This window comes from Rhea pennata, chromosome 2 (assembly GCF_028389875.1).
Source record: "Rhea pennata isolate bPtePen1 chromosome 2, bPtePen1.pri, whole genome shotgun sequence".
Lineage (NCBI taxonomy): Eukaryota > Metazoa > Chordata > Aves > Rheiformes > Rheidae > Rhea > Rhea pennata.
This window is the reverse complement of record NC_084664.1, coordinates 126,805,984-126,827,628: the sequence shown is the minus strand read 5'-3', so window position 1 is coordinate 126,827,628 and position 21,645 is coordinate 126,805,984. Positions and strand designations below refer to the sequence as shown.

The 21,645-nt window shown below is 49.5% G+C and overlaps 1 protein-coding gene across 1 annotated transcript; it reads left to right on the top strand.

Annotated features, from left to right (window-relative positions):
- The first annotated feature begins 15,801 nt into the window (after window positions 1-15,801).
- Window positions 15,802-16,713, top strand: BHLHE22 (basic helix-loop-helix family member e22). The gene has a single exon (XM_062568205.1). The coding sequence runs from the start codon at window positions 15,802-15,804 to the stop codon at window positions 16,711-16,713; it is 912 nt and encodes a 303-aa protein (XP_062424189.1).
- Window positions 16,714-21,645: the final 4,932 nt, after the last annotated feature.

Here is a 21,645-nt window from a genome sequence, read left to right as displayed (position 1 = left end):
AGGCATACATCATCAGCACCTTCAGTATCATCCCAGAATTAACACTATAAAGAACTTCAAATACTTATAAGCCAGCTATTAACTCAATTAACTGAATTAATGCTGAATTAAAGTCACATCATTCTCTTTTGGACCTCCAGATCTACCATGATGCAACCTTTTCCTGACTGTGCCATATTTGGGGAATTGGTCAAGTCTACCTGCTCGTCATTGCTTGCAAATGTCTTGTGCAAAAAATTGACTTAATGTCTCTTGTCTGCTTTTGTCTTGGCAGATTATGTGTCCATCATAGGAGTTAAAACCTCCTATGACCACCAAGCTACCTCTCATGACACAACTGAGTCTCACAGATGCACATCTTGTTTTTATGAACCAGTGGCAGCTCCTAGCGCATTTTGCTTTTGCCTTATCTGCCCCTTTTTATTATTATAAGTATTCAATATCTCTCAATTTATTACGATTTCTTTTGTGTTGCTCTCTCAAGCAAAACTCAAGATTGTGTTAACCCTGTTTCATTGGCATCATTCTGTAATATAAATGCTAAATACAGTCACAAGTTGACGCTGTAGTCCTTTTTTAATAAGTACTTTGTTATATCAGTATCAATTTCTAAAAAAACAGATGAAGAAAATGGGGACAAAAAGATACTTACCTAAAGCTTCACTTTACTGCAAACTGTCCATTTAAATGAAACTCTGTGACTCTAAACTGTGCTTGCTGTTTCAGATAGATCACCAAAAATTAACTGAAATACAAAAATCACCTACTTAGTTGCAGTAAGGTTATCCCAGGAAAGTAAGGACAGGTAGAGTTTGATCAAAAGGGAAAAATCTTCCTTGTATCAGCTGTGTCACCTGTTTTGCATATATATCCTTAACAGTGTTTGAACCTTCACTCTTCACTGTTTGTTTGCAGACACTATGCCCTCCTGTAGCATTTCTCTTGGATTTTCCAATTCCCAGATTACTTCTTTGTTGGCTTTTTGATAAATGTTTTCTGTAACTGTTTAAGAATCACAACTGAAGTGCTTTGAAATAAAATTCTGCTAAGTCTGACCCCTTCCTTAAATTAAAAATAATTTTTGGAATTGCAATTCTGGCTACTTGATGCTAATATCCTTATTTTTTCCTTTTAGGGTTTCGTTCCAGCGGGAGTTCGGGCAGCCATTATCCACCTTTCATTTGAAATTGGGTGGGTTTCTGTTTTCCTCACAACATAGCATAAACATGATTTAGCACTAGACTTTGCTGCACTGCATTTCTATCAAATGCTGAAGAGAGCATCCACAACTACCAGACCTCAGTCAGGTTTGTTATCTGTTTACCACTGATTTGGAATTGAAAGAAAAGTCTCCGTAACTCCCAGGCAGAGGCTGGCAGGCCCCACTTAACGAAAGCAATAAGTGATGTATGGTCAGTCTCTGACCATAAATGTCTTTACCATTGATTGCTAAAGATATTAAACTTCTAAAGTCAAGGGCTGAAACCAAAGACATTGAATTCCTATTTGTTCTTAAAATCTGCTGATTCTTGGTACTGTTTGGTTTAAACAGTTCAGTGGGATAAACTTCCCTTCATCATCTGACGTCCCAAGAAAACCACATCCTTCACATGTCAGCTGAGATGGTCTTAGTGATGAAGGTCCCTGTTTCTAGGCTACATATGCATCCTAAGTAAAAGAGGAGGGGAGCAGCCCTCAGGCTCAAGGCCAAATGGCATAGACTGGCTGATACTCACATTGCTAGGCGAGACCCCTCTTCAGGAGACTGCCTTCACCCATACCTCAGAACATCTGGCCTGTGTCTCTTCAGCCCCTTGGTGGCCCTACAGCATCATTATTAGTTTGTATTTCTTCTGTCAACTTAAAATATCCAAAATAATATTACAGGTGTAGTATAGCCAACCTGTACAATGTTTGCACCATCAAACCAAGCAAAAACAGGGCATGCTGAGAGATGTGCATGATGTGGCATCTTGAAACACAAAGCCTGCCGGGATAGTCTTAAAGGACTATGTAACATAGGGTGAACCAAGCCTGATTGAGTCAATACTGCCCTTTGGGAGCAACCTCTGGCATGAACTTTCCCTAGATTGTTCACAATCTTTGTTTTGGAGAGAACGAGGGTGTGCTAGCAGCTAAACAGTCTACACAGCCAGTGCTCAGACTCACCTTTGGCCTTTCATCTTCCTTTATCGAGAAGTGTGATCTACCTGCTGAATCTATGGTGAATACATCTTTTATCTCTGACTATATTAGTATTTTTCTCTTACAAAAAAAAAAGAAAAGATTAGCTTGCAGCTTATCTAACATTACACTAGTAGCATTAGTTCTTTCATCTGAAAACTCTTCAGAGCCTCTGCTCCATTGTTTTCAAAATATCTTCCAGTGCAGCGTAATAGGTACCCTCCAGGCTGAATCCGGCCACTAGGGTGTTCCCATCTGGCCTGCCATCTTTTCTGTGGCAGTCAGAGACCAGATGTTTGGGCAATGAATGCACTGGAATGGCTGAATGCCTTCCCATGCCTTCACAGCCCAGCACAGAGAGAAGCACACCATGACTGTGCACACAAATGAGGGATAAGAAGAGGAAGACTAATAGCAGTGGTTCTGATTGTGCACTGGTTTGTTTGTTGGTGTCCAATTTAAAATCTTAATTGCCCCCTTTGCTTTCAGGTTGAATATCTGAACACGCAAGCAAGTTATCATCAGGCAAAGCACAAAGCGCAGTAACTCCCTGGGTGCGCTCCTGCCCTCGGTCAGAGCTGATGATCCCACAGTAAATAGGAAATAACTTATCCTACTTCGTATTTACCACACGATGAAGATGTGTACACATAGCACATGAACAGAGCTGGCAGGCTCCAGATCTGCACTTGGCCTTTCCCTATGATTTATTCCTATGTTGCTACCCTTACAGTCCATTTGTCTTCTGCTAAGGAGCTTCCCTTTACCTCTAAAATGCAGTAAAAATTGCTGCTGTCATTCTCTTGCTCTTACTCCATGTCTTCTCCACTTACGAATGTTTGAAAAGTCATATGAACCATGTATCATTTTCAGCTGCCAGACATTGTATTGATTTGCACTGCTTATCCCATACATGAAGGTTACTATGTGTTTATGTGTTTAAACTGTGAGTTTTGTAGGTTTTTTCTACCTCTGATCTCCTTTCTCATAACATTTTGGCTTCTCAGTCAGGTCCAAGTGTCAGCATTCACCCTCCCTCACAGTGTTTCATTTTAGATTGAGCACCTTCCTTGGTTTGGCAATCTACAATTGCTCTGTTAAGGGTTATTCTGGCCCTGTTCAAACTGAAGGACCCAAGTCCCCTTCTAAGGCCTCTGCCAAATCTAGCCTCCAAAGGGAGGAAAGGCAGGCAGGAGGACTGCCAAGTGCCAAGAGCTAAGTCCTGGGATCAGGAGGAGCCCAGCCTTGATAGCAGGGCACAGCCCTACCACACAGCACAGCCTGTAAGTCCTTGTATAATCTCTGCCTGGACATAGTTTTGAATTCCAGCAACGGTCCCAACCTGACAGGCTTAACACCTCAAACACCACTAAGTTTTTTCAGCCTCTCTTCACTTTTAAACTCTGTTTTCACCTTCTGCTAGAATCATCCATTTAACTAGGTTGCTCCTCAGCTCTGCTTCTACAGTGCTGTGACTTAACCCCCAAGTAAGAGCCCTAATTAATCTTCTCTCTCTGTTAACTGAAAATTGATAAAACATCGAAGTGTTTCAAAAGCAGGGATTGTCATTCATAAAGTTCACTGCTGGCTGCCTTTTTTTTCTCCTGCCATTCACTATCTGCAAGCACAGAATTTAATCCTCTGTAGCTGTCTTCTGAAAAGTTTCAGCCCCCCTGGTGGTCTTAATTGGTCTTAACTGGTCTCACTCAAGGCACTGAGCTTGTTGCAACTCCAGTGTCCCATGTTGCAGCAGTTCAGTAGGAGTTTGATGGAGCTCTGCTCCACTCAGTGGCTAAACTCCAACTGGTCATAGAATCATAGAATCGGTAATGTTGGAAGGGTCCTCTGGAGATCATCTAGTCCAACCTCCCTGCTCAAACACAGTCACCTAGAGCACATTAGACAGAGTTGCATCCAGGCAGACCTTGAAGATCTCCACAGAAGGAGACTCCACAACCTCTCTGGGCAATCTGTGCCAGTGCTCCGTCACTCTCACAGTGAAGAAATTCCCCCTCACGGTCAGGCGGGACTTCCTGTGGTTCAGTTTTTGCCCATTGCCTCTTGTCCTGTCACATGGGACAGCTAAAAAGAGTTTGTCCCCGTCCCCTTGACGCCCTCCCCTCAGGTACTTGTACACTTTGATAAGATCCCCCCTCAGTCTTCTCTTCCCCAGGCTGAACAGGCCCAGCTCTCACAGCCGTTCCTCATAGGGCAAGTGCTCCAGCCCTCTGATCATCTTTGTAGCTCTATGCTGGACTCTCTCCAGGAGCTCCATGTCTCTCTTGTCCTGGGGAGCCCAGAACTGGATGCAATACTGGAGATGAGGCCTCCCCAGGGCTGAGTAGAGGGGCAGGATCACCTCCCTCGACCTGCTGGCAACAGTCTTCCTAATGCACCCTTGAATACCATTGGTCTTCTTGGCCACAAGGGCACATTGCTGGCTCATGGTCAACTTGTCATCCACCAGCACTCCCAGGTCCGTCTCTGCATTGCTGCTCTCCAGCAGGTCAGCCCCCAGCCTGTACTGGTGCCTGGGGTTATTTCTCTCTAGGTGCAGGACTCTGCACTTGCAGAGTGCTATTTTACGTGGTCCATGTAACACAACGGGAGCCGCTGTGTGCGCAAGCTGGGGGCTCCAGCCAGCTCATGCCAGAGCACCCTTAAAATGAAGATTCTCTCTAGGAGAAAGGCTGGATTTGGGTCAGAAGTCTTTGTGTCCCTATCAGTGCAGACAGCATGGCAATGGAAAAAAGCAAAATGGGCTTCAAAATACTCAGAAATAAAAGATAAGGCAAGTCCTGGGTGTGTTTGGTAGCCATTTCTGTGCAGACCTCAATTCGAGTGAGTCTCTTGATGAGTAAATCCAGGAAATACAGGGAGCACTGAGCAGTTTCTCAGATCCCTGGCCCACTGGCCCTACCCACAGAAAAGAAATGCAGCCATCTTTCATGCCTAAGGTCCTCAGAGGAGAAGTTTAAGTGTAGGCACAAGAGTGTAAGAGCCTTCCTTGATTTGGTAATGAACAGGTTGCAAATGCAATGAAGTAATTTTTTTCTACATGAAATGGTACTGGACTGTTAACTGTGAGTGACACTGAGATCAGCAAACTTAGTAGAAAAGCCCCAAAAAGGTACTGTTTTAAGGGCAAAAAATAAAGTGGTTTAGGAACAGATTCTAACCTGGTTACACCAACGTGATTCTGGAAGAGCTCTGCTGCTTCCCATAGTGTTACATTGAGATTGCACCAGTGCAACTGAGACTCTGGCACCAACAAAGTAAGTGCCATTTGTGCCAGTTTCCTGGTGGGAATGATTGATTAGAGCTGGTTGAGCTTGCTCTGTCTTGAGCAGATGTGGAGCAAATTTGCCCTGATTCAGTCAATTACCTTTATCAGAGAATCAGAATCAACAGCATGAATACGGTAACAATGTGTTACAGGCTCCATGCTTCTCACTATACCTGGTCTAATGCTACCAGCATAATCCTGAAGCGATCACTAAAAATGGTGCTCATATCTTGTACAAGATGGGCTTTTGGGTCCAGATTCATCCAACGCATGAACAGAAGTTTAGCAACTGCGCTGAAACCAGCACTCTTCCATGGGCTTCATCTGACAAGCAGAAATAATTACCACTACTAAAGGCTTTGGGTTTGGCTTTTGGGGTGTTTTTGGTTGGTTGGTTGGTTTGGTTTATTTATTTATTTATTATTTTTTTTACTTCAAGTGAGCAATACACATAAACTATCCTAAGAAGTGAGGGGATCATGAGGAAAATCACATGGTAGAGTATGAAGAAGAGAGAACGGATTTAGGAAAAGAAAACTTGAACCAAGAGACTAGATGTGGAGATACCCAAAGGGCAAATCCAATGTGAATTGTGTGACACACAACATGTATCCCATGGCGACAGGGTTTACCAGACTTGAGGATCAGTGCTGGAGCCTTCTTCTCTCAGTCACCTGCCATTATACTGGGAAAGTCTTGGATAATTTCTTATGGCTACAGCTAAGAGAAGGAGGCATGGATAATCCCAAGTCCTGTTTCTAAAGCGTAAAAAGTTCTCAGGGTCTGAGACTGCCTTTGGCAATTCAGGCAAGCATTCTTCCTAGTCCAGCTGCCAGTCAGACTAGTATAAAGTTGACCTCAGCAAATTTGCCTCTCAAGAAAATTGAATATCGGTCTTCCTGGAGCTCTTAATTCGGGATTATTGACAAGAAGCAGGCAATAGTGATCAGAAAATGAAACGAGGAGCTCTTTTAGCTTTGGAGATGGCTCCTGGCTGATCAGCAATGACAATACATAAGCAGTAACTAGAGGCAGGCTAGTAACTAGAGCAGAGTCATGGAATCACCTACTGTGCTGCGGTGATGAAGAGGTGAAGTTTGTCCTTCCTTGCCAGGGCAGCACTTATCAGGGAGGTATGCAGTGTCAGCTGAACAGTGCTCATCCAGGCTACTCTGCTGCCTGCTGGAATATAACATACTGCCATCACTTTTGTACCTGATCCAGCTACCACTGACGTCAAAGATTGAAATGGTTTCTTTCCCGTGTTAGCCTGGTTTGATGCTCTGTGTAGGTATGCAGAGGTCCAGGGATGTGAAAAGGCTGCTTACGCTCTTTCCCTGATGGTGTGTTGGTGGCTTGCAGATCCCCAATTGTACTCATTACCTCTTATACATTTTGTAAGAAGTCAGACACATCCAGGTTGCCTCAATCCACATCATTTGTTTTCAACCCCACTTAAACTCAGTTAAATCAATCCATTGTCCAAACTGATAGCCAGTGAGAGAAATTAACCAATAAGGAAGTAAATCACTTTGAAATGTGTTCAGGTGTCCATGCAAAACTATCTCTCGAAGGTGATTGTCATTTTGGTGGATTCAGTCTTCACAGCCATGGAACACCATGCCTCCAGCATTCATCTCCTGGAACAGTCAAACAACTCTTGCAAGGCAAACATCAGTAAGACTCTGTGACAACCTAGCCAGGGACTAAGGATATTAAATGTTTTTGTCAGTCCTCTGGTTACTGACTTTTATTCTCAGAAAAGCAGGTGTGCGTAAGCTTTATGGTACCTGGACTGTTCTTGGTAACTGAGGCTATGTTACAAAATACTTTGGAAGCTAAAATTCTTCTCAAAACTGAATTTTAGGAATTTTTTTCCACTACAAGTATTTGGCCTCTGTCCTTATCCTATGTTGCTTTCAGGCTAAGATACAGCAGTCGGCAAATTGATTCTAGATCTGAACAAAGGACTCGCTGAGCTACCAATGCAATATATAGCAACACCAGCGCTGCTGTAAGTCACCCCCAGATGCCAGAGTTCAGCAGTACCTGTTTATGTCTTCCTATCTTTCCTTCCCTTGCTGCAGTGGCTGCAATGAGATGGAGTCCTCTAGCAGGCATCAGCAGGCCTCTGCCCACACAAAATCTACGGCAGAACTGGGAGCCTAGCTGGCAGCATGCTCTCCTCTGGATCTCATCACAAGTTCAAATCCCATCGCAATAGTTTGGCTCAAAAACATCATGAGCTGGTGTCATGGTGCTAATCAGAGCTAGGCACTGTTACAAGGGGCTTTCCTCTTGGTCACAGTCTCCACGGTTACTAAAAGATCCTGTGTCACTTCTAACACCATAGAGATTAACATTACCACTCCATCTCAGAATGAAACATGGCCATAAAGGAAGGGAGAGAAGAAGGGAGGGAGGGAGGGACAGAGGGAAGAAGGAAGGAAAGAAGAAAGGAAGGAGGGAGGGAGGCAGCCGATACAATGCCAAATATTAATGATACATGTTACTTCTTTTTTCTTATTTCCTCAGATCTAGTCTGTAGCCAGAATTGTATTGTACTACAGTAAAGGCAAATAGAAATAGTATCTAGGAGAAAAAAATATCATCTAAAAGAGGGAAAAGTTTTCCTTGTGTTATGTGCAATTCCAGGCAGTGTAACAGTGAAACATGAGTTGAGGTTTCTTGATTTCTGTGAACATGCTATCTTTTAGAGGTTGTTACTCTCATAGCTTCTAAACTTTGTGATATAAACAGCAAACCTAATTCTGAAAAAAGCACCTACCATACCTGATTACCATAACCAGGAGCACACACCTTTAAATCAAAAGTCAGTTGAGTTGGAAAAGGTTTAAGTTTTTTCAATAAATTACTTTTTATAATGACTATAAAAGTTATATAGTACATAGAGACTTACTAGAGGAAGATAGTTTACTGTACCTGAATTGCTGGGAATACTTTCTGAGACATAAAGCTGACAATCAGACATCTGAGTGTGCTTGAAAAACATCATCTACCAAAAGATTAAAGTATGAATTTAGTAAAGTAATCCAGGAAGGAAACCCTTTGTTCTTTCTTGTTACTTATCATGGCAACTGAAGCAATGGAAGAGGAAATGAGCTTATACTTTCATCCAAAAATAATTGAAATATAGGAAGAATCTGAAAACAGAATTATTTTTCCTTGTTAAATATATGGATTTTAATGAACTGTATTTCAGCACATTTTTATATTTTATGCCCACGATAAGATATTAAACATATAAAATTGCTTTATTTATAGAGTACAACAGCGTTGCTGGCATTAGTGCCTGTATTTTTTAATAGAGCAAATACTTAGGTGTGTGTGGATTCTGCATGATCTTTTAATTACAAGGGGAAGAAGATAATTATTAAGAAGAAATCCTTTTGTTGCTTTGTGAAAATGGGGACAAAGAATGATAATTCCAAACAAGCAAAATTATTGAAATTCATTTTTTAAGAAAAATAAAGCACAATTAGGAGAAAAAGACCTTGTAGTTAAAATTGTTGAGAGGAGGTCATAAGGTAGGTTCAGAGGGAGAAAACTAAGTATGTGAAACTGAGCATGTCCCTGTGATGTGCAGCATGGGCGGGAAGGGGAATTAACTAATGAATGTATCCAAACTACAGACAAATATTTTGAAATATTCCTAAGAGCTCTGAGGGGTCTGAAAAGAAAGGGGAGCATGTTACTGGTCTTTAGAAAAGGCAGAGTAAGAGGAAAAGAAAGAGTGAACCTGTCATCTACCATCTGGTAAGCCTAACTTCAGTCTGCAGTAATATAGTGGAAAAAATATTAAAAGGTAAAAGTCCTAAGCACTTAAGGGAGAATGGATCCACAACCAATAAACAGCATGGATTTATAAAGAAGGGAAGAAAGGCACACACAAGCATTTTTTTTCTTCATATAATTGCAAAGTGGCGGCTGAAGGGAATACAGAAGATGTAATATGCGTGTGTACCGATATATAGGTTTGAATGTATGGGCATCAGTAAATTAAATAAGATCTAGCTGTATGACCAAAAAAAAATCCAAAGTAATTTTGGGGCTCCTAACACAGAGGCATCGTGTCATGTATCAGGGAAGTGATAGATGCCTCTCTCAGCATACAATAGTGATGAGATAGCACCTAGACTACTGCTTTCAGATTTAAGTATTTTTAGTATCAGAAAGGTAAACTGGAAGGAGTTCAAGAGCATGGAAGGAAAAGGAAAGGCCTATAGGAACTGGCTGGCAATGAAAGATTAACTGAAAATAAACATCTACAGCTTGGTTAAACAAAGGTGGGAAGAATAAGCTCAGTGCCACACCCCTTACAATGGGGAGTTTCCAGAAGAAAGAAAATAGAATTAAGTGAGAGAGTGAAAACTGGACAGAGTGTAAAAATTAACTGTATAGGGCCAAAGCTCTGGCTTCTTTTCTGCTGAGATCCACTCAAAAACTTATTGGGGTGTGTTTGAAAGGAGCAGAGAGATAAGAAATTATTCTGTGAGCTAGAAAAAGGAGAGGAGCAATTAGATGGAAAAGTGTGAAGCAAGATTTAGGCTGAAGTTAATAAATAAATAAAGTAAATAAATAGCCTTATCAGCCAGCTCAATCATTCAGGGAAGTAGTTTGGTAAGCAGAACTATACCAGTAATCCTGGTCTGCCCAAAGCATGTGTGCAAATATATCAGAAACCATACGCATTAGCAATGAAATAGCTTAGAAACCTAAAGAAGGTTCTCTGTTTGAGAGAAAGAAAGTAGAAGTATTATGGCCGGTACCTCTAAGTCACCAAAAGTACGCTAAGCTGTGATAATCTTTCTCTATAAACCTCAGCATAATGCATTCATCACTCTGCATATACCCAGTATTGTCCCTGAATCTGCGACAGTACCACGCTCTTCCAGCCAAAGTCTGTTTCAAGCCCATATATCTCCCGCCTTGTGCCTGTGTAATGGGTACGTAATAGCTCTTGAGAGGCTCCTGACCCCTTCCCAAACACCTCCCCTTAGCCCACAGGCTTCGGCTTCGAAGGTAGCCCAGAGGCATGGCCATTGCCCTCCCGCTGCCCGGGCGCACTGCTCTGCTTTTGGAGGGGCCTCCTGCAAGGCTGCCGCGGATCCGCGGCCGCGCAGCTTGCTGCACCTGCAGCCGGCACCCGCAGCCTGCGCGACGGGCCCTGCATTTCTCCCGCTGCCCAGGAGATGGTGCTGTGGATTTTGGATCGGGAGCGCGACGCCGCCGGGCCGGGCCGGGCTGGGCCGGGGCCGGGGCTGGGGCCGGGCGGGGGCGGCAGCCCGCAGCCTCCCCGCCGCGGGAGGCGACGAAGGGCCTCGCCGCAGACCGCCAACAGCATTTGGGCCGGTGCTTTCTAAACTTCTGCTTTTCATTTCCCTCCGCGACGCCCCTTCCCCAGCAGCGGGGCTACCCTGCTCGGGGTCCCGGGCTGGCACCTCCGCCCCCAATATGCCTCATCTCTACCCCGCTGTCCAGAAGCTCCCTCGGTGCAGCTTTCCGACATCCTTCTTCTGCAAAAGAAGTGGGGGTGTCCCCCGAGCAGCGCTTCGCAGCCTCTTTCCCCACAAGTTTCCCGCAAGCCCAGCTGCACCCTCGACGCCCCCATTGCTCTGCCAGGCCGGGTCCTACGCACCCTCCCCCCACCCCACCCCCCCACCCTGAGCCTTCTGACCCACGGCGGGCCCGGGAGAGACATCCCCCCACACACACACGTGGGAACGGGCCGGTGCCCAGGTCTTTCCTGTCGAGAGAGACCCCTCTAGGGAGCTCTGCACGAGAGGCTGATGTAATGGGGGTTGGAAGGGGGGGAGTTTTGTTGCCGTTCTTTTTTAACTGTCTTTTCTTCGCCTTGAACCTAAATAAAGTTTGTCTAGGAAGAAACTGCGCAGCCAGCTGCGACGAACCAAAGCGCTTCCCGACACCTGGCTTAGCCCGAGGGAAAAGAGCTGGTCCTGGCGGCCCGGACGGCCCCGCTGCTCGGGGAGGGCGGCTCCGGCTCCGGCTCCGCTCCCGGGGGCTCGGCGGGCCCGACCGGGCCGGCGGGTCGCGACGGAGCTGCTGCAACAAGCAGCAGCCGAGCAGAAACTTGCGAGAGATCCCCAGGCTCCAGCCCGCTCGGGGAGCTCCCGGCACACAGAGCCCCCGCCCAGGCCAGCCCGGGAGGACTCTAGCGTGCCTCGGTCTGTCTAAAATCTGCCTCGCTCGCACTCGGCTCCTGGGCGCTTTTAGGCAGCAGTTTGGAGAACGTTTTGTCTCCTAGAGGTTTTGCAGCAAACGGAAAGCCCGGCCCCGGGGAGCGGGAAGGGGGGGGGGGATTAATTTCTCTCCCAGGGGTGAAGCAGGAGAACAAACTCACTCTGGAAGAGATCTTGCAAGAGATGCTATCAAAACGTAATAATCGCTGTGCTGTTTGCTGTCATCCGTGTTCTCGGACCCTCCAGGCACTCACAGCCTTTCCTAGGGTCGGGGGCTGCCCCGTGCAGGTGGGCGTCACACGTTAAAGTTTGCAGCTGGTTGTGGACACCCCCCCGGCTGCCTTTGCTGGGCGCTGGGCTCTCTCTTTGGCGGCCGGGCCGGCATGGGGCACCCTCCGTCCCCGCACGGCCCGGGACGGCCCGTCCCCGGCTCTGGTGACTTCCACGGCCGAAGCTGGATGCTGCGCTGGAGCGGCCGGCTCGGTCCCTCTGCAGCTCGGCTGCGGGCTGCTCATCTCCCGAAAGCGTGACCGAAGGGAAGTGAAGCCGGGGGCACAGGGCTACGGTACAATTAAACCAGGTAACGAGACGCTGGGCAGATGTGTTTTCATTGCGCTGTAAGATAAATGCAGTGTTAAATGCCTGACAACTTCCCAGAAGCAATCAGCAAAAGTTTACGAGTGCATAAACCTCAAAGACCATTCCTCGGTATTTTTATAAGCCCCGCATTTAAAGCTTCTATAAATTCTTCTGCCTGCTTCCAAACTAAAGTTACTGGAGGCTATTAAACAGTCACTTCTTTCAGGAGTGGGGAGAGGGCAGAATACAACAGGCGGGTCCGGGAGAAGAGAGAGGAGCTTTCTTTCTGTTTCTTCCTCTTCCCCCCGCTCAAGCTAAAGTTTGATTAAAAGTATTAAAAGTTAGCATATTGAAGCGTGTCAGGTCACAGATGAATGATCCCGCAAGATAACTGGAACACATCAAAGTTTCAAGAGCGGGGGCAGACAGAGAAAGAAAGGGAAAAGAAAGGCTGAAGAGAATTAAAAGAAAAAGCGAAACAGATGAATGTACAGATAGATTCAAAAATAGGCGTACAGACAGATTCACAGGCAGATCGGCGGGCGGACAGGCGGAAGGATGGACGGAGAGAAACAGAAAGCTTAGACGAAGAGGGAGAGATTTCAATGCCCGCTGAAAGGGCCACACAGCCGAGGACACCATCATTCGGCACGGACCTCCCGGAGATGCCCCAGATGGCCTCGGTCCCCCCGTCTCGAAGGCCCCCGGGGAGGGGGGGCTGCCTCGGCCCTGGCCCCGGTCCCGGCCCCGCCGCCTCCCGGGCCGAGCGGGACCGGCGGCGCGACCCGCTCCCGGTCCCGGGGCAGAGCCCTGCCGGCCCGCACCGCTTGCGAAGCAGGTGATCAAAAGTTTCAGGCTAAAATAAAACGAGGGGGAGGGGGGAAGCGATGCTGAAGCCATAAATCAGCGGGAGAGATCTAGCCGGAGACCTCTGTCTTCGGAGAAAGAAGCTGCGAGCAATGAAATGTTCCCCTTAAATCATCAAATTATAATAACAGTATCCGTCATCCTTAAGTGACCACATCAGTTTTACAAGTTGGATATTGAACACATTAAAAAAAAAAAAAAAGAAAAGAAAGTAACCTATCGTGATTATAAAGCCCGTTGTTTACGATCCTAGGGAAAATGAAGTTGCTAATTGGAAAACAATAAACCTAAAATGCCTTTGGATTAATAATGATAGAGGTTAACTGTGGCATGCCTTGGAAAAGGCGGGGTGGGGAGCGAGGCGTCCGCTTCCCTGTGTACTTTGGACGCCGACCAGGGACCAGCGCAGCAGCCAAACGCGGGGCTGGGGGGAAGGGGGGGGGGCTGGGGTGAAACCCCCTCTTCGGGGGTCTCGGCTCGGGTGTTCATGTCTAATCTAGAGACACGAGGTGACGAAGGTCTGTATTGTAGTCATGTCCTTGCTAGATGAAATCTCAGTCAATTACTTTCAAATCTGCAGCTTGGCTTCTTTTCATTCTTTCCAGGTGAAAATTCAAACGTTTTCTGTTGTCGCCTGGTCCTTTCTTTCCCGAAACAAGGCACCCAACTGTTCTGATATTACCATTCAAAAACAGGTTCTGTGGCAAACCTCATTTGTGAATCTATTACAGAGATTAATAGATTATTTCTCCTTTTTCAACTAATTCTCAGTGGGGAAATTTAACCATATGGTAAGGAGAGAATTAGAATTTCATCACATTAGAGCAAAATGTAATGAAAAGAGTCCAACACCTGGGGCCAACTCTGAAAGACACAATTAAAAGGTTTTTAATGAAACCAGAGAAACCAAAAATTTCATAGCCTTCAGTAATTCTGCCACATAAGAATGATTTACTGGAAGTGTTGGGAAATATTGTTTTTACTGATGTCATAAGAATGAAAACCTGCCACTAAATACTATGTGCTTTCAGAGCGCTTACAATAAAGCGCGAGAGAGCTGCTCGTTTCTGTTATTAGAGGATCAGTGGGACAAAATTCAGACAAATACTTGGGTTGCCACTTCAGTGAGAGAGACCCTGACTGCACGGACGAGCCTTGATCCGAGAAGATGGCACTGAAGCCCCAGGAAGAGAGCTGGATAACATTAATGAAGTAAAAGGGGCGCTGGGGCCCTTGGCGCCCTGACACGGGCAGCTGCATCCCAGGGCTGGGAGCGGTGTAGGATGCTCCCCTCAAGCAGAGCTTGCAGGAGAGAGGGATGAAGCTTTAAAGAATTGGTCAATAATAATAAAAAGTTTGATCGGTTTTGCCCTTTCTCCCCCCCTCCCTCCCCAGATCGGTTCATTTTCAAGGTAACTGATGGGGCTTTATATTTTTATAGGGACACAGGGGATAATCATTGTAAAGCAGCAATCTGCTACTTGAAAAAGGCTAGGAGGAGGAGGAGGGGGGAACCTCGCCGTAGTTTTGGGCTCCATTTGTCTGAAAGGGAAAAGGGGGGCTGGAGCAACATTTGCCTCCCACGGAAGCAAGGTGAACTTTGGCGGTGGGCAGCAGTGGGCACGCAGGTTCGGGTTGGTTCGGGTTTTTTAATTATTTTTCCCCAGGCGATCTTTTCTTTTTTTCTTTTTTTTTCTTTCTTTTCTCTCTCTCTCTCTCTCTTTTATTTTATTATTTTTTTTGCGAAGACGGGTGGGGGTGGGAGGGGGCTATAACTTAATGCAAAATGCAGAGTGGGGGGTGGGCTGGGGGGAGAGGGTGTCACTCCTGACTCCACGGCTAAGTTAGCAGAAGTCTGCTGGCAGCACTCGGAAGGGGAAGTGTTCAAGCGGGCTTTTCTGCAGTGCAGGGCTGTAATTTGCTGAAGGAGGCAAAGAACATCCTTCGATCTAAGTAGGGCTTTTAGTGTGCTCATTGATGAGTGAAAGTCGCCACACATGTCAAGCTAAAGGCAGTTGTTGGGTTACTAACAGGACACAACGTCTTGCAAACATATGCGTTAAGCTGTGTATACAGATGGCAGGGAGAATAATGGAGCAGGCGCCTCTTATAAAGCTCTAGCTGCTGCCTGTCTTCAGACCTGGGAAATGAAACTATTCAGACTCAGGGCCAGATAGCGCCTGGGATTGTTTGTTACCGTTTTAATCCTATTAATTAAAACGTTAACCTGATTGGGTAGAAAGCTCTGTCCCAACAGGCGAGTCTTCTTCATAATAACCTACTCTCAGAGATAATGATGTAAAAGACTCCCCCGTCTGCGGCGGCTGCTGGTTGATGGGTCCGGAAATCTCTTGAAGGTGAATCCAAGCAAGATAAACGGTGGAAGCGGCTCGGCTCGCAGCGCACAATGCCCCAGCGCGGCGCCTGCTGAGGACGAGCCGCCGCCGCAGCCGGAGCCGCAGCCGCAGCCCGAGTGGAGCCGGAGCCGCAGCCGGAGCCGGAGGAGCAGGGGCGGCCGCGCCGGCGGAGCCCCGGCGGAGCGAGGAGGCGATTGCTGAGAGCGGGACGCGAAGGAGCCGCCCGCCGCGGCGCGGAGCCTTGGAGGAGCGGGCCGGGAGCTGACGGGGGCGGAGGAGGAGGAGGAGGAGGAGAGCGGGGGGACCGATGGAGCGGGCGCTGGGGCTGCCCGCAGAAGAGGACTTGTTCCACAAGAGCCTCGCCGCCTCGGCCAAGCGCATGGAGTCCGCCTTCCGCTCGCCCCCGGGGCTCGACCTCTCGCACCCCCGCGACCGCCAGCCCTCGCCGCTCGCCTGCTACGAGGCGGCCGAGCCCGAGGCGCTGCTGCAGCCCGGCGTCGGCGGCGACCCGCTGGCGCTGCCGCCCGGCTCCGTGTGCGTCAAGTACGGCGAGAGCGCCAGCCGCAGCTCGGTGGCCGAGAGCAGCGGCGGCGAGCAGAGCCCCGACGACGACAGCGACGGGCGCTGCGAGCTGGTGCTGCGCGGCGCCGGGGGGGACCCGCGCGCCGCCTCGCCGGCGGCGGGCGGCGGCGGCGGCGGCGGCGGCGGGGGGGGCGGGGGGCTGAAGGCGGCCGAGGGCGGCTGCTCCAACAGCCACGGGCACGGCGGCAGCAAGAAGTCCAAGGAGCAGAAGGCGCTGCGCCTCAACATCAACGCGCGGGAGCGGCGGCGGATGCACGACCTCAACGACGCGCTGGACGAGCTGCGGGCAGTCATCCCCTACGCGCACAGCCCCTCGGTGCGGAAGCTCTCCAAGATCGCCACGCTGCTCCTGGCCAAGAACTACATCCTCATGCAGGCGCAGGCCCTGGAGGAGATGCGGCGCCTCGTGGCTTATCTCAACCAGGGCCAGGCCATCTCGGCCGCCTCGCTGCCCAGCTCGGCGGCGGCGGCGGCGGCGGCGGCGGCGGCCCTGCACCCCGCCCTCGGGGCCTACGAGCAGGCGGCCGGCTACCCCTTCAGCGCCGGGCTGCCCCCCGCCACCTCTTGCCCGGAGAAATGTGCCATTTTCAACAGCGTCTCCTCCAGCCTCTGCAAACAGTGCACGGAGAAGCCTTAAGCGCCGCCGCGCCCCCGCGCCGCCCCGCCGAGGGCGCCCCGCCGGCGGCGGCAGCGGCAGCGGCGGCGGCGGCGGCGGGGCGCGGGGCGGCGGACAGACTGCTGCGCGGCCCTCCGCCCCTGCCCGCGCACGCTGCGCCCCGCGCCTCTCCTCCTCCTTGGGCCCGGGAAGGGCGGCGGCGGGGGCGCGCGCGGCGCGGCGGGGAGCGCGGCGGCGGCGGGGCCGGGCCGGGCCGGGAGAGGGGGGTCCGCCCCGCCGCTTTGCCGTCCCGGGGCGGCCGGGTGCGAGCGCGGACAAAGGAGAGGCCGAGAAAAAGCAGGACGGGGGAAACCGGCGGTAACTGCGCGCGGAGGGAAGGGGAGACCCCCCCGCCGGCCGCCGCCGCACTGCCGGGTGCGGGGAGGGCCGCGGGGCCGCGGCGGCGGCGCGGAGGTGGACGGGACAAATCAGCGAGGGCACTTGAGCATAGATTTTTTTTTAATTATTATTATTAGTATTATTATTATTCTGAGCCAGGCAACAAACAAACTTGAAATGTAAACTTATTATTTAAACGACTCGCAGAAACAAAAGAGACTGAACCATTGCTATGAAAGACTTTGTATTTTTTATCGTCTCTAAACTTTGATCCTGTGAAAATGCGCAAAGTTTTGGTGAGAGTGATTTTAAAAAATCGAGAGAGTTAAAAAAAACGACAAAAAATAGCCGATCAAACTCCCTACTCCGTGTGGCTGAAAGAATCGCATTTTTAAAAGAAATATTTATGTGCACCTTGTTTCTTTCCACTTTGCAATGATGTATAAACAAGACATGATATTTATTTGTTATTTTTAAATGACTCTTCCACGCCAACAATATTTATCATGTGTTAAGGTCATGAGTCTTATGTGCAGTTACTTTAAATGCTTCTAAAATTCTGTTTATGGATTAACTTAAACTGTGTGCCAAGTGTTTAAAACGTTTAGTTGCCAACAACGTATAACGAGAAATGTTGATGTACCAGAGCTGCTTAGGTTTATGAAAGGTCATCTGGATTTTAAGTTGCATCATCCCTGTATTTAAATTGAGCTTTAATAAATTGCTTCAGTCCAAAAATTACAGGAAAGGTGTATTCTTAATTGCTGAACCAACTGATTTTTGAAAGGGTATTCTTTGCATTATAACAGGTAATAGCTATTTACTTTTACAAGGCATCCGAGCAATAGCTGCTACAAGAACGTTTGCCAAGCTAATGTTTTCCCAGGCGCTGTGTTTTCAAAGGTATAATTTAAACCGCTTTTAATGTGTATGTAAATTATTCTGACTGTGGATGATTATTTAAGTTGAAATACTTTAAAATACTTTAGGCTGATTTACAGAACGCGTGGAATTCTTCTCTTTTCTTTTTCTGGGGGGATGGGTGGGGTGGGTTTTTTTCTTTTTTGGGGGAAGAAAAATGAGAGATGAAGAGCAAGAAGTAGCTATTTACCCAAAGTGAGCCTTCAGTTTGAGTTTGCATGGCTGGGTGGCTGTCTCTCTGCCATTTGTAAATCAAGATTTTTTTTTTTCAAAAACGAGTCCTGCTATTTTCCACTACTTGCAGATAATACAAATTCGGACTGTCAGGTTGGATGGCAAAATAGGAGCCATGATGGATCTGTTGGCAGGTCACGGATGTGTAAAGAGTGATATATATTAAATAGGTCAATCAGATTATGACAGCAACGTACGATCGTTTGTATGTGTATCTATGTCGGAAAGAATCTTTATTAAAATATTTTGAACAAACGTTTGGATCCTGCTGTGCTTTGTTAAGCCCTATAGCTCGGATTTAAGGAGGTGGGTGGGGGAGGGGGAGGGCGCATCCTCTCCTTCGCGTTGCTCTGAAGCGCACCCCAGCGCCCCCCGGCTCGGGGAGGCCCGGGCCGCCAAGCCTGGAAAGGGGGGGCACTCTGCCCGGCGACCCGCGGGCGAGCGCACGGCGCCGCGGCCCCTTCGGGCCGCTGGGTGCTCCCAGAGGGGAGCTGGCCCCCTTCTCTCCTCCTTCCCCCCCTCAAGTTTGGGAGCCGGCCCGGCTCCCCGCCTCGCAGCGGCGGCCGCTCCGTCTCGCTCGCCCGCGCCACCAAAGGCGACCGCCGCCGCGGGCAGGGCCGCCCCGAAGGGGCCGGCGCCGAGCCGGGGGCCGGGGGACCCGGCCGGGGCCCCCCCCGCCCCGCGGCGGCCGGGCCCGCTGCCTCCCCGCGCCCGCCTCCCCGCCGCTCCTCACGGCGGCCCCGCGCGCGGGGGAAGGGGATAAATATTTTCTGCTCCACTTGCCATCAAAAAAGATTAATCAGAACCTGTAACTTTTCAGGAAACATAACTGTAAAGTGCCGCGGAGCTGTGGGAAGGCAGCCCAGAGAGGGTGGGCAGATCAGCCCCCAGGCGCAAGGAGAAGCGTCTCTCAGCATTTACTAGACAAAGGCTGGGTGCGTCTAATTATGATTATTAAAACAATTTCCATGACGATGTCTAATATTATGTTAATTTGAAAACAACTGTGTATGAAAACTGTCGACTATAATACCTAAATTCATTTAATGAAACACATCGTTAAGGCAATTAAACCTCCTGGATGTGATTAAGGAACATAATTACGACACTGTTCTGCGCCATAATTGGGTGTCTTTAATCAAGGGGTAAAGTGATCAGCAACACAGCCATTAGTTTGTATTGTTCTGTCTCTGCTGTCCATCATTCTGATTAGGAATTAACCACCGCCACCAGCTTGGCTTAGTGCGTGCGTGTGTGTGTGTGTGTGTGTGTGTGTAGGGGCGAGGGTGAGTGTGTGTTCGTGCATATAACATCGCAGGACACATTTGCTGCAAGATTTACTGCTTAATATTTCTCATTACGAGAGAAGGCTTCCCTGAGATATTCCCCTCGAAGGTGCGGGCGCCGCTCGGCTATGGCTAGAAATGGGACTTGGGCACAGCCGCCCCATCGGGGCCGGGCCGGGGGGAAGCGAGCCGGACCCCGGCGCTTAGAGGCACCGCTGGAGCGGCCCGGCGCGGGGGGCGGCGGGCCTGGGGCCGGCGGAGGCCCGCGGAGCCGCCGTGGGAAGGCGCTGCCCGCTCCCTGCCCGCCGCGGGGCCGTTTGCACCGGGTCGGCTGGGACGAAAGCGGGCTCTGAGCTACACGTGCCGTTCCCGTGTTGAGGACTGCGCTCAAGGAGCTGGACTGCGGGGCTTCGGTTCGCCTCTCTGCTTCTTCTCCCTCTTCTTCGGAGCGATGTTGCCGAGGCCTCTCTTTACCGGTATCTTCTCCTAGCTCGGCTCGAGCCAATGTCAGTTAACAGAGCGGGGGCAAAGAAGACGGAAAATTGAAAGAAAATGCTTTTCCTTCGGGGTTGCTGCTGCCTTCCTGGCTTTGGCTTCGTGCTCGCTCGCTCCCTCCTGGCCCTCTCTGGAGGGGCGGGTGCGTGGGGCGTCCCGAGTGGGCCGGCGGTGCGGTCCCTCCCCGCGCCTCGCCGCAGCTGCGCCGCACCCAGCAGCGTCGCGGCGACTCGGCGCGGCGCTGGCGGGGTCGCTCCCCGAGCAGGTCCTGCAAACGCCTCCTCGTGCCGGCTCCGTGTGCACCGGGGGGGGGGGGGAGGAGGAGGAGGAGGGAGGCTCCCCCCCGCCCCTCTTAATGCTTGATAGATCACTTAACCAGAAATGAACATGTCCCCCTTCACAAGAGATTCTTCCCCATTTCCTACAACCCCTCCAAGCCGAGACCTCCACCAGCCTCCTCCAAACGCACCCTTAGCTTCTGCCGCCACGACAGCTCCCTTCCCCCGGCCCCTGGCCCCTTACCCCGCTTCTGCGCCTGAAATTGTCCCAGCATGAGTGACATTGGCTTTCCTAATGTAATGACTTATGAAAGATATAATCATGTGTTAAATTGAATCCTCCGCTTAACTGTTAATGGTGTGCTCTGGGCACATTTACGTATTAGATGCTATGGTAACTAATTACCACTAGAAGAAGGGATAATACACTTTCCAGACTTTGACAAATAATTATGAGTGTTCACATCCCTGCTAGCAGCAGTTGCAGCGGATCTGCTGGAATGAGTAAGTGAATAAATGAATGGGTAAGTGAACTTGTGTGCATGGAGGGGACTAGATAATGAATAGTGGTCAAGTGAGTTTTCTTATTAAAACCTTTAATGAAAATGTGATTTAGGGTGGAAGGGGGAAAAAAAAGTGCGATGCTGCCTCTAAACGTAATTAAATCGCGTAATATAAACATCAGAAACATAAATAAGTTTGCTTTTAATTAAAACGCAGCAGTCAAAGTAAATTATCCACGTGCTCGGAAACTTTACAGCAATTAACACTTTTTTTTTTTTTTTTTTTTTTTTTTTCGGTCGGGGTGGATGAGGGTAAAATAAATGAGCCAGGACTCCGCTGACTCTTTCCAGGATCATTTGTAACTTTGATTTCGCCCGCCGCCAATAGGCCGGAGGGCGGCTGAGATTTGAATCAAGTGGCAGAGCAGCTCCTTGCCGCAGCGGAGCACAACTTTGGGGAAGCGGCGCTCGGCTCAGCCCCGGCTCCGGCCCGGCCCCCGGCCCGGTCGGGCCGCCTCCTCGCTCCGCGGGGCCGGGCGCGCGTGGGCGCCGCTGCCTCCCTCCCTCCCTCCCCGTTCGCAGAGGCCGGACAGACTCGGCGGAGCAGGGAGCATCTCCCTGCGCCCTGGCTGCTGCCGGCGGATTGCTGCTGGGCTCTGGAGCTACCAGAGCCCATTGGAGGTTTAACCCTGGCTCTTCCTCCTTCCTATTAAATACTGAGCGTCGCTTACTCGGGCGCAGCAGGGGTTAAGCCGCTCATGCAGTCGCATCCCTGCCCGCCGCTTCGAGGTGCTACCCCGCCCGGGACAGGAGGCAGGCGGGAGCCCGCTGCCCCGGCCCGGCTCCGGGCGTGACTCG